Source organism: Lepidochelys olivacea (genome assembly GCF_965140295.1).
Source record: "Lepidochelys olivacea isolate rLepOli2 genome assembly, chromosome: 2".
Lineage (NCBI taxonomy): Eukaryota > Metazoa > Chordata > Testudines > Cheloniidae > Lepidochelys > Lepidochelys olivacea.
Window position 1 is genome coordinate 58,159,298 of NC_140412.1, and position 12,455 is coordinate 58,171,752.

At 43.4% G+C, this 12,455-nt stretch overlaps 1 protein-coding gene across 3 annotated transcripts in view; it reads right to left on the minus strand.

Annotated features, from left to right (window-relative positions):
* The window catches only part of TERF1 (telomeric repeat binding factor 1), a 33,945-nt gene extending 26,982 nt beyond the window's left edge, over positions 1 to 6,963 (minus strand). The window contains exons 1-2 of one of the 3 annotated variants that reach the window (XM_084619825.1): positions 6,571 to 6,962; positions 4,874 to 4,969 (exon numbers count right to left, since the gene is read on the minus strand). In XM_084619825.1, the coding sequence (XP_084475951.1) occupies positions 4,874 to 4,969; positions 6,571 to 6,760 (286 nt within the window). In that variant the 5' untranslated portion in view covers positions 6,761 to 6,962. Of the gene's footprint in view, positions 1 to 4,873; positions 4,970 to 5,601; positions 6,546 to 6,570 lie in introns of those variants that run through there. The other 2 variants (XM_084619827.1, XM_084619826.1) reach the window with 2 other exon arrangements.
* Between the last annotated feature and the right edge of the window lie 5,492 nt (positions 6,964 to 12,455).

Sequence of the window (12,455 nt, forward strand, 5' to 3'; positions counted from 1 at the left end):
TAAGCCTGACTTGTTTTCTCTGGTTTACTGTAAAGCAGCCAACACAATTAAAGAACCTCAGCCGTTTTGGCTCTAAAGCCTGGCCATTAGGTGAGAGTACTAAGAGCCTAGCGTTGAGTTGTGCCGCCTCCACTGGGCAAACTCTTGGGGCACCTGTCAGTCAATCCTGGCTGCCCGCTGCGAAGGAGCTCTGAGCTCTAGCAGTTAAAGTCACGGGTGTGGAGAGGCTCTTAGTGCTGCCATTGGGGCACCTGTCAGTCAGTATTGACTGCCCGCTGCGAAGGAGCTCTGAGCTCTAGCAGTTAAAGTCACGGGTGGTTAGGACCTTGGGGCATCCGTCAGCCTAGCCCGGGCTGCCCGCCGCGAAGGGACAGTGCGTCCTAGCGGTTAAAGTCACGGATGGTATAAACGGGCATAGCTGGCACCTCACCAAACATCCTTGGCCGTCGGCTAACAGTGGCCCAACCGGTTGTTTAGCAAGCTCCCTACTTCTGATGCATTGAAAAATTTTTTTGCTATTACTTTGAGTCTTTGGCTAACTGTTCTTCAAAATTCTTTTTTGGCCTTCCTAATTATATTTTTACACTTCATTTGCCAGAGTTTATGCTCCTTCCTATTTTCCTCATTAGGATTTAACTTCCACTTTTTAAAAGGATGCCTTTTTGCCTCTCACTGCTTTTTACTTTGTTGTTTAGCTACGGTGGCTCTTTTCTGGTTCTCTTACTATGTTTAATTTGGGGAATACATTTAAGTTGAGCCTCTACTATGGTGTCTTTAAAAAGTTTCTATGCAGCTTGCAGAGATTTTACTTTTGATGCTGAACCTTTTAATTTCTGTTTAACTAATCTCATTTTTGTGAAGCTCTACATCTTCCTCCACAGTGCTCTGGACCTTTTAAGACTTGTGGCCCCATAGACCTCCCCTTTTTGTAGGCATCTCCTGGGACTTATCCTGAGTCGAATGGTCAGCATCCTCCTTGATTTTGGAGCCTCTTGCTACTCATGGGGATTCCCAATTCGTTGCAGCTGCTTGGGAACTTGGTAGGGAACTCCATCCGCCTGTGCAACTTATAGCCCCAGGACCGTATAGAGTTAGGGATGGAAAGCTGGGTGCACACACCTCGCCATCTGCCAAGCCTGAGAAGGCTGCCTCACATATAGGGCACATCATGGATTTGATCCATGCTTTCTTGGCTATTCTGCAAAGCCTGTAAGGGATAGAGGAGTCGGCAGGGAGATGCTGCAGCAGAGGCTCAGGAAGGGTTAAACACCCAAGTGGTTAACTGACCCAGGAAGGAGGAGGAATGCTGAGGAGGGATAACACGGCTCCCCCAACACCCAAAAAACTGTGCAGAAGAGTTAAATGCAAAGGAGCAAGGGTCAGAGCAAAAGCAGCCAATGGTAGTTTCTGCTGAACAGGCAAAAAAATCTGGTAGCAAGCAGGAGCAGAGGAGACAGTGGCAAAACACTGATCCGCCTTCATGAGCTGCAGAGAGAGGGGAGCAGCTCAGACATCCAGAATTGTGGGAGACGCTGTACTGCAGAAATATGAAATTCGATATTGTAAACAAATGTCACTCTGGCTTTGCTTGGTTGGACAGGGTCTCTGGAGATTTTTCTGCATCTCTAACTCACTCAGGCAAAACTCCCTTTGAAGTCAGAGGTCCACTGAGGTTTACTAGGGTCTAAGGAAGAAACACTATCCGAAAACAATAGCTTACGCATTTTAAAATTAAGCGATGTAGTTCAGCTTCCTTATCCTCAGATTTACATATAAACACCTTGTTTAAGTGACTGGATATACACTCACACTAAGTTATAAGGTCCTCCATAGAATCCAAATATTTATTGGATAGTTAAAAGATAAAGTGTGGAAAGAAAACCTGTAGCAGGTAAACTTAAAATATTCAAGGTAAAAACCATCATTAACATTGCAAATTGCTTTCATTCTGAACCATCACATATTTACACCAGCATTTGTGGAAGCCAAGATTTGAAATTCTCAAACTGCTAAATGTATAAAAGGGAAAATTCCTCATCTCACCCATACTCCAATGTTACAGAAGATTCCAGATAGCCAGTATTATCTAGTGCTATATCCAGTGCTGCAGAGCATTCAACATTCATGTTTGTGTCAGTTGAGACACAATAGAAGGTAGTGCTGTGCTACACATTAGCAGCAACTGCACCTCCACCTCCTACTAAGGAGAGCCACTTTCCATAGAGACCGGCTAGAGCAGGGGTGGGCAAACTACAGCCCGCAGGCCAGATCCGGCGCATCAGGGCTTTGGATCCATCCCGCGGAATTGCCACCCCCGTGGCGCTGCAGGCCCCGCACTGCTCCTGGAAGTGGCTGGCACCATGTCCCTGCGGCCCCTGGGGCGGGGACAGAGGGCTCCGCATGTTGCCCTTGTCTGCAGGCACCGCTCCCCACAGCTCCCAATAGCCAGGAACGGGGAACCACAGCCAATGGGAGCTTTGGGGGAGGTACTCACAGGCGAGGGCAGCACACGGAGCCCTCTGTCCCCCCTCCCGCAGAGGCCACAGGAACATGGTGCCAGCTGCTTTTGGGAGCAGCGTGGGGCCCAGGCAGGCCATGTGTTTTGGAAGCAAGAGTTAAAGTAAAAAGTAATCAGAACACTGGTGGAAATTGATTATGTCCCTTTTAAGACTGTCTCTGAGCTGCTCTGGATCCAAAAGAAGCCAAAAAAAAGCATCTGTGTTGATGCAAATTACCTAGCTGATAGAGGAAGGAGAGAACTGCCCATAAGGACTCAAATTTAATTATAAAAACTGGGGTGTGAAAGGAAGTTCTTTGGGAACCAACTTCAGGACACAGCCGCAAAGATCAGAGCTGCCAGACCTCACTCTGCCAATGACACCGTGCAGAAACTGGAATCCCCCAGGTGGACCTGATCCTGACTGGCCATCAATAAAAGTTCATCTGTCTTATTGGGAGTGGTGAGCATTGTATGTGTAGCGTGTGCATTTTGTTCTGGTGTTGTTAATAGCGGTTAAGATAGATATTACTGTGTAAGGCTCCTTCACTGGAAAAAGACCCTGCAAACCTGCAAAGGAGTATGCCTTGAGCCCTAGGAATTGGGTAAGGGTAGGTGCATTTCACCCGGAACCCTAGGAACTTGGAAAGGGTGTGTGTTATGCCTTGATCCCTAGGAACTGGGTAAAGGTGGGTGCCCCTAGAATGTGAGAGTAACAGAGATTTTGTATGGGGAACAGCAGCAGTGGGAACATAGGAATTGCCATTCTGAATCAGTCCTGCGATTCATCTAATCCAGTATTTTGGATAAGACAGTCGCTGCACCGGATGCCTCCGAGGAAGGTGCAAGAACCCGCACAGTTAGCGATTTTAAGATACTGGATCTGAGAAGCAGGAATACATACTCCCTACCACTGTGTTGCTTGAAAATCTTCTGTGGTTCACATGACTGGGCATACAATTCTGAAATGTAGATCTGTGGAAGCTATCAATTCTGAGAATACTGGTATGTAACCTCTCTGGAGAGCACGTGATCAATACACACACTACATTAGTACTTACAAAGTCCTTGGATTAGCCTCTGTGTACTCCTGGTGAAAAATGGGCCGAAAGGCTCTGACAATAGTAAGTCTGCCAGAAGCTTGAGTACAGTGTCACAATCAACAAAATGGGCGTGGTCAAACTGGGAGACAATGGGCACGGCCAACCAACGCGGAAATTACTACAATTCCTGGGGAGCTGCTGATTATGAAGCTCCTAAGAAGTCCCAGACATAAACTAAAGCCACCTCTCTTCCCTTCCGATACAAATAACCTGGCACTGCTGTCTGCCCTATCCTGGAATGAATGTCTCCATCAAAGCAAATACCCTGCAGGTAAAGAGGGAGAGCACAGTTTACACCCTGTGCAGGTGTGAATCTGGCTGTAAATACTTTAATCCTTTCTGTTCAAGTGTGTTTTACTCTTTCAGATTTAGCAGCTAAAGCTTTACATCTAGCAACACTAAATCTTTTAGATGGAAATGTTTCAGAGTAGCAGTCGTATTACTCTGTATCCACAAAAAGAAAAAGGAGTACTTGTGGCACCCTAGGAACTAACCAATTTGAGCATAAGCTTTCATGAGCTACAGCTCACTTCATCGGATGGAAATGTAATTTCAGTTGCCCACAACAAATTCTGACTCAATTACTTCTACTGCTTTGAAGATGTATGCTGCCAAAGAAAGTAGGATGGACTCCGCTTACTGTAAACCTGTAGCAATGTAATTGGCCTAGTGGAATAAATTTCATACTTACTAAGAAATGTGAAGAATTCACAAGAGGTTTACAAGATGATGCTTAATCTGGACATTAGTAATGCTCACTTTGAGCTAATTATGTTCTCTACTTTTCTTTATAAAATGTTTTAGTCAGATTACATTTGAAAAGTGCCCACGATACCTTCTCTCTAGTTTGTGTAATGCAGTATCTAAGAAAAATCGCCATTATTTTAAATGACAAAAAATGGTAAATTGAGAGAACCATCCCTTTCCATTTTAAAGGATACTGTTGTGTAAAATAGACAAAAATACATAAAAATGATAAAGATAAGGATACCCTATAATGAAGTATAAAAATACTGTATAATCAAATCAATTTCCATACAGAAAAAACTGATAACAGTTTAAAACAAGAAAAAGTTGAACACTGTCTGAATAATCAGGTGAAAAATATATACCAAAGAAAAGCTATTTAATTATTCAGTTACTAAGAAAAGGGGGAGGAGGAAGGAAAGGAAGACCTCATTTGGTGCACCATGCCAAGTTAGTGGAGAAAAGCATATCAGCTTCATCCAAATAACTGTTTAAAATCAGAATTATATTAAAAAGAAATATTTACCAAGTGTTTTTCCTTCTGAAATTCGTGTCAAAAACTGACACAGGTACACTGTTTTCATCTGATGAGTAGCTATTTTGGACAGGCCATTAATAATAGCTGAAAAAGGAAAGGGTAAACGTTAAATCAGTTTTGTTCCAGCAGTGCCACACTGTGGCTAGATGTAAAAGAGGCACAGAACTTACCATACCTATCTGATTTAAAATACTTTACTAGTTTTCTAACCAAAGTAAATGCTTTTTAAAAGTATTAGCGGTCATTTTCAAAAATGCACTAGTAAATAACTTCCGTCTCCATTACAAAAGGACATAATCAAGTTCACATTTAAAACAGATTACTTGAGATTTACAGCAGCAAACTAGAAGTGACGGAGCACACCAGAGGTTCATATTCTGTAAAATATTTAGCTAAGTTCAGAATCGCACAATACCACATGTAAATGAAAGCTTTTGTTTTGCTCAGAATCTGAAGGGAGATGAATAAAATACAACTGGAGACTTCAAAGACATTTCTAGGGAATATCCCAAAACCATGTGCTACCTCAGAGACAAGGAACAAAGGATATAGGATTACCTAGACAAAAAATTCATTTGTAGCAGTTACTCTTGCTTTGTCAGTCAGTTACCATAGCAACTTTTTGAAAGACAGAAATTTTTCAGTAAAAAATCAGTTTAACAGAAAATGAAGGGGATTACAAATATATAAAATTAATCCAAAAAGATTTCACCGACCTGGTTTCATTTCCAGTGTGGAGGGAAATTGCTGGTGTAATAGCACAAAGAGTCCCTTCCTATTACTGTACATATAAAACTCCCACACAAAAAATATTGAGAAAGATGTATCATGGGAGCAGACGACAACTGAACAAGACGCATGGCAGTAGACAGATGGAAATGGATACAGTGGTTTGCCTCATCTCCCATAACTGTCCCATAGGTCACTAGTGGCCTTTTGCAATCTCCAAGAACCCAGTCCTTCTGTCAGATATTTGGAAAAACTGTAGGATCCATATCCAGAGGACACTGCAGCTGCAGAGCAGCGCTGACAGACAATGGTTCAGAATTCAAATCAACATGATTAATGTAGACAAAGGACAAAAGATGTGTTTCTATACTTAACATGTCGGTTCAGGTTAACTTGATTTTTTTTCCTCAGGATACACTGTCCTGCCTCCCCACCCTAGCATTTTTGTTTTGCATCATCATCCGGCATCTCAACACACATTAATTAACCCACTTTCAAAATGAGTTAATTCACATGCAGAATTATTTCATATCCACTGTTCTGCCCCAGGCAATCTTTCCTCTGCTATCCCACACTGCCTTGCTGGCCACATGTATGCCTCCTACTGCTCTGGGGTCATCTTGACCAGATGTCGCAGTCAAATGCTGGTGCCAGCCGGGCCTCGGCCCCTGACACTGGGGAGTCCTCGGCGTGGGGCGGCGAGCGGCGAGCTGCGCTGGGGCCAGGATCGGAGCAGGGAGGGGCGACAGCTCCGCCGGCGACAAGAGCCACCGCGGGGCGGCCACGCTCGTGTGGGCGCCCAGCCCGGGACCATCACCCGCGGGAAGCCTCCCCACTGCAGGACAAGTGGCGGCCCGGCCTAGCGCGCTGCCCGCGACGCCCCCGCGGCCTCGGCCGAGCCAGACAGCAGGACACGGGCACTCCCGGAGCTGCCGCGACCCGCCGTCCGCCCTCACCCTGCGCCGTGTCCCGGCTCCGCTCGAAGTCCCGCGTGCGCCCCTCCCGGAAGTGCCGGCACAGCGCGAAGCAGGTGAAATCCAGCATCCAGCCCGCGGCTACGGCCTCTGTCTCCGCGAACAGCTCGAGGGACACCGGGGCGCCGGAGGAGCCCGAGCCCGAGCCCTCGCCCTGCACGGCCCCGTCCATCTCCCCGCGGGGCCGCGCTCCCGGCCGCTCCGCCTCGGCCCCGCGTCGTATTTTCAAACCCGCGCGCCAACAACGTCTGGCCTCGCGCCGCCAGTAAGCGCAGTCCGGGCGGGACGACGTCACCCCTACGCGCGTGCTCCTCACTCAGGCGCCGCCTCTTCTGCCTTGCAAACGCCGGCTTCTGCTTGCTTCAATTTAATGCCCCCAAACACGCCCCGTTGCAGAGCCTTTGCCGCCCCCCCGCTAACGTCACTTCCTGTGGCGCGGGGGAGGGACGGACATGGCCAAGTTCACGGCCGCGCTCAGTCAATAAAAGTCTCCCGCGAGTGAGGCTTTGATTGGCTGGGAGATGCCCGGGGGGCGGGAAGAATCTGGGGGGAAGGAGGAGGAGGACGTCACACACCACACAAGCCCAAGGCAGTGACGGGGTGTTGTGTGTGTCCTGGGGTTGGAGGAACTCTCCTTCCGTTTATGGCCCCTGCCGCCGTAGGAAAGCCGCTGCTGGCCCCCTTGTACCCGTCTACTTCTCATGTTTGCGCCTTCTTCCGTGCTGCCCTTCACCCCCGCAGCTACAGCTCAGCTCACCTCACCTCACCTCACCTCCTCCCTCTGGCGCCTCCTCAGCTTCCTGCACACCCACACTTCTTGCATGAAGCCCTTGCTGGACACCAACCCGGGGGCTACGGAGCTGCCGGAGGGACAGTCTGTCAGGAGCAGCAGTTAGGCCAGGTCTATGCTACAAACTTACACCAGTGTGCGAAATTTTTTTTTTAAAAGGAAAATATATTAAAAATATGTTAAAATAATGTTATTTAGATTGCAAAATCAAGCACGCAAAAGCTAGGAAATGCCAAGTTTACACTTGCCTGGGCAACATTTTAATTCTGCTCCTTCTGTGAATGCATTATGATACAGTCTTTAATTATATGATCACATAGTGTTTTTTCACAGGATCCTTGCCTTATTCAGTGCACAGGATTAACCAATTGCTAGATGTTAAGGCCAGAAGGAACCATTAGGATCATCTTGTCTGACTTCCTGTATAATGGCTGGCCATAGAACCGTACGAAATAATTTCTCATAACTTTTGCTTTAGCTATAGCATATCGTTTAGGATATTCAGTCTTGATTTAAAGACTCTTGAGTGATGGAGAATTACCTATGCCTAGGTAATTTTTTCCAATGTTTAATTACCCTCCCTATTAAATATTTGCTCCTTACTTCTGGTCTGAATTTACATGGTTTCCGTTTCCAGCTATTGAAACTTGTTATGTTTATGCTTTCTTCTGGTAGATTAAAGAGCTCTCTACTTTCAGAAATCTCTTCCCTATGTAGGTACTTGTAGGTTGTGATCAAGTCATCTCTTAATCTTCTATTGAATAAACTAAATATACTGAGTTTCTTAAGTCTCTGAGTAAAAGGCAGGCTTTCCAGACTTCAAATCATTCTTGTAGCTCCTTTTTTAAAACCTTTTTCCAGTTGGGTGCATGGACGCACAACTGGGCAAAATTAAGGTTGAATAGGCAACCATATATTGAGCATTTTAACTTCTGAGTGCTTGACTCTGCAACCTAAATAAGAATCTTGTAACATACATTTATTTTGTTTTGTTTGTAATTGTTTATAACTTGTGGACATGCAATAAAAAAGGAGTTTAAAATAAATGAAATATATATTTATATTTATGAAATATAGATATTTCACTCTGTGTTGTCTACCTACAGAGTCTTCATTGGCATAGCTATGCCAGCAGAGCCCCCTATTGGAGACATCATGTAAACCAGCAGGAATTCAGCTGGCATAGCTACACTATATTACAGCATTAGCTAAGATGACAGAAGCACTCTTCTGTTATCATAGTTCTGTCTACACTGGGGGTTTTGCCAACAAAGCTATGTCAGCTACAGGTGTGATTTTTTTCACACTCTTAGCCAACTTAGCTCCACTGGCAAACTTTGTAGTGTAGATGCCGTAGTGAATATTGTTAGCACTTGTTTGATTTGGTTTGTTTATATTTTTGTGGGATTTCTGAAGTTCATATATAGATTCACTCCTCTTTATGCATTATTAAATATTAAACAACTTTTAAATGTAACATTAAACTGATATTTATTACAAAAAGAATATCAGTAGCATGATTCTCACTTAATGTGATGTAGCTGGGGAGACAAACATCAGGGGATTCAGTTTAACGAACTCTGTGAGGATCAGTTCCCCCCTGCAAAGATTAATTCACACACAGAAAAAGAAGTTCAAGAGTATTTTATTCTACCACATTAACTCAACTGTTTTCCTGAGGAACTACATTAAAGAGTCAAACAGAGTTTAAGAGAATGCAGCTGACAGTCTGACCAACTGTACCCACTAGCACAGTTGTGACAATGAGTATACAACCACTGTTGATAGTTTAGTGTATGAAACTTCCATTAACAAGAACAATGGTAACCTAACCCAGTGGACAGTACTGGCAACTGTCCGTCTTCTTTCCAGAAACCAGTATTCCTCACAGTTTTGTGGACTCTTTCCCACGGTCTTTTCAGTAATTTAGGACACGGCCTGCAGTTCTTACACTGAACTTCTGATGAACTTCATCAGAGTTTCACCTGAGCAAGGACATTATGTTGGATCATATTAAAGAAGTTCTGTATTAAAATCACAAATGAGTTTGGTTCCCCATAGTTTAAATTCCAGGTTATTACTAATTAAGAGGTCTCTTGGTTTTTGGTACTGTTTCTCTCGCTCTCTGTGTGAAACTTGCAAGCTGCTAATTGTGTTAGTACATTCTAAGACAGAGTCTGTTCTCAAAGCAATTCTTTCTAACAACAACTACTCACACAGAGAGAGACTCAAAGCAATACTCTGTAACAACAGAAACAGCACCTAGAGACTCTCCGCCCTTTTGTTGTATTCATCTCGCTTTGTTAACAATTGTGATTAAAATAGAGATAGAGGATGTATGTGGATGGATGCTTGGTGTGGATAATAACTGAACGATCAGGGAGGTGCCAGCCTAAGAATCCAGTGTCCATTGGCTGAAGAAGGCGTCAAGTGGAAACAACCAGAGGACCCCCGGAGGGCAGACTGGAATCCACCCAACAGCCTCAAGGATGGGAGAACCAAAGAACAAGAGAACATCTGGCAGCACGGAGCCGTCAGGAATGTGCCATCTGCTGATTGATTCAGCAACAGCATGATGAAGCAATTCCCATAGGCTGGCATAGGAAGAAATTCCTATAAAAATGGACTCTAGAAAGTGAGAACTTCGGATCTGATTCTGCAAACCAACTTCCAGGAGCATCAGATGAGCATCTGACAAGGCCCTGCTCCCTCCTCATGTCCAGGCCACCTGGCCAATGGCTTGGCATGAGCAACTCTAAAGCTGGTAACTATAACAACCACCTTGCAGAACCTGTGTGTGTGTGTGTATGAATGAATGTGTGAATAAATATGAAATTGAATGGAATGTTATAGCTATAACTAACTGCTTACTATGATTCTTTCTGTATTCACAATAAATGTGACATTTTGCCTTTTCCCCTTTAATAAGATCCTGCTGGTTTTTATTTTTTTGGTATAACATCCAGGGTCAGGCACTTAGGGGAAGTCTATACTACAGTGCTACATTGGTTCAGCTGCACCAAAGCAGCTGCACTGCCCTAGCACATCTGATGAAGACGTACTATGCTGACGGGAGAGTGCTCTCCCATCGGCATAACTACTCCACTTCAGTGAGAAGCGTAAGTTATGTCGGCGGGAAAGCATCACCTGCCAACATAGCGCTGGTATGGACAGCGCAAAACTTGTGACGCTGAGGGGGGGGAGGCTTTTTCACACCCCGAGCAACATAAATTAGATCGACTTAAGCAGTAGTGTAGACCTGCCCTTAGATTAAACAAATATAGGGGCCCATTCTGCAACCACTTACTCATTTAAATATTCCTTATGTTAATTCATTTTATGTGCTAAAGACTGCTTGAGTAAGGATTTGCAGAATAAGGCTTTCAAACTATGGGCCAGATTCTGATCTCAGTTATATTGGTGCAATAGGGAGGAACTCCATTGACTTCAGTGGAATTATTCCCAATTTACACTGTTGTTACTCAGAGCAGAATGTGGTCCTAGATCATGAACATTTCCATGACACGGTTATTAGGAACATCTCGGAAACTTTGCTTGTCTAGAAAGCAGAAATTCCAGCTGTTCTGGTGTCTGTAATTTACATTCTTTGCTTAGTTTGCCAGACACTAGCAACTAACAGCTCAGAAACTTTTCCTTCCCATGAAAATAAGGTGTTGAAACTATTGTGATTTTCTGGGTGCATTGGTTAGCTGAACACTATGTGTGTTAAAAGGCTTGAGGGAAAGTAAGGGGTTGGTGATCGGCACAACACTATATTGTGAAAGCATTGAAAATGATGACAGAGGGAAAGAGACATAAATAGATTTATCAGGCTACATGTAAAAGGGGTAGAAAGGATCAGAGTTTGAGGTAATGTCTGAGGATGCAAAGCATGTGATGTGAATTATTGGACAAAACTGAATGAAGTGCTCGCTCAACATCTTGATTCCAAACAAAGAAAGAATAATTTTCTGTCATTAAAAAATTTAAAAGTTTAAAACGGGTACAATTCCTTTTCACTATTATTTTTAATGCTTTATTTTAAATGTCAATCATCGAAAGCTAAATCTTTATGAAAGGTGATGCTTCTGAAAGTATACTGAAAATATATGAGTAACAAAAGGGTTTATTCTGACAGAAATATCAAAATGAATGTCAAGTTAATATATAATAATACATTCAGGTGGTTACAGTTTTTTTCATTCTACAAGCATTTCTGTGACATGATGTGGCAATTCTAGGGGGACAGGAAATGCTAATTTAGCCAAAAATTCCCTCTAAATTTTCCCTTTTGGGAATTTTCAAGTGAAACTTTTTTCACATAGAGTGATATTGTCTACACAATTTATCCAATGGTACATATTTTAAATGATATCCTCATCCTCCTGGGTGAAGATAAGCATTATGGAAAAATCCATAAATATACTCTTCTTTTTATTGTATAACTCTAGAGAACTGATTTGAGGTTTGCTAACTTCTTTGTTACTTATATATATTAAAATCTTATTTTTTATCCTGTTCGAGAACTAGAGCTGCCGCTCTATTCATTTTTTTAATATTTAGTAACCCCATCCCCCTAAACAGTACATTTTCCCAATATTTCATAAGGTACAAAATCTGGAGCCGCATGAAGAGCCTGAGTAAACTGACCTTGCATAAGTGATCCCAGTGGGGACAGGGAGCTAGAAGAATCTTTCCCTCAAGGCAGGGAGAATGAGAGCAGCTATTCTGTAGCTGCTGCCATGAAAAACATCTAACTTTGGAAGCCATGACTGACTAGATTTTGATGACCTAGGTCATCATATACTTTTGGCGTTATTAATAATATTAGAAATTATTAATATGGGAGATCACCAGATACTAATTTAATCATAATTTTCTTTATTAAATCCAAAGTCCAAATATGTAGGATTGTGTATAAACTTTTACCAACACAAATCCAGTTGGCTTTTTTAATCTTTCTTCATAGTTCATGTTTTCTAAACCTTTAATTATTTTTGTTGCTCTCCTCAGGACACTCTCCAATTTATGCATATCTTTCCTGAAGTGTGGTGCCCAGAACTGGACACAATACTCC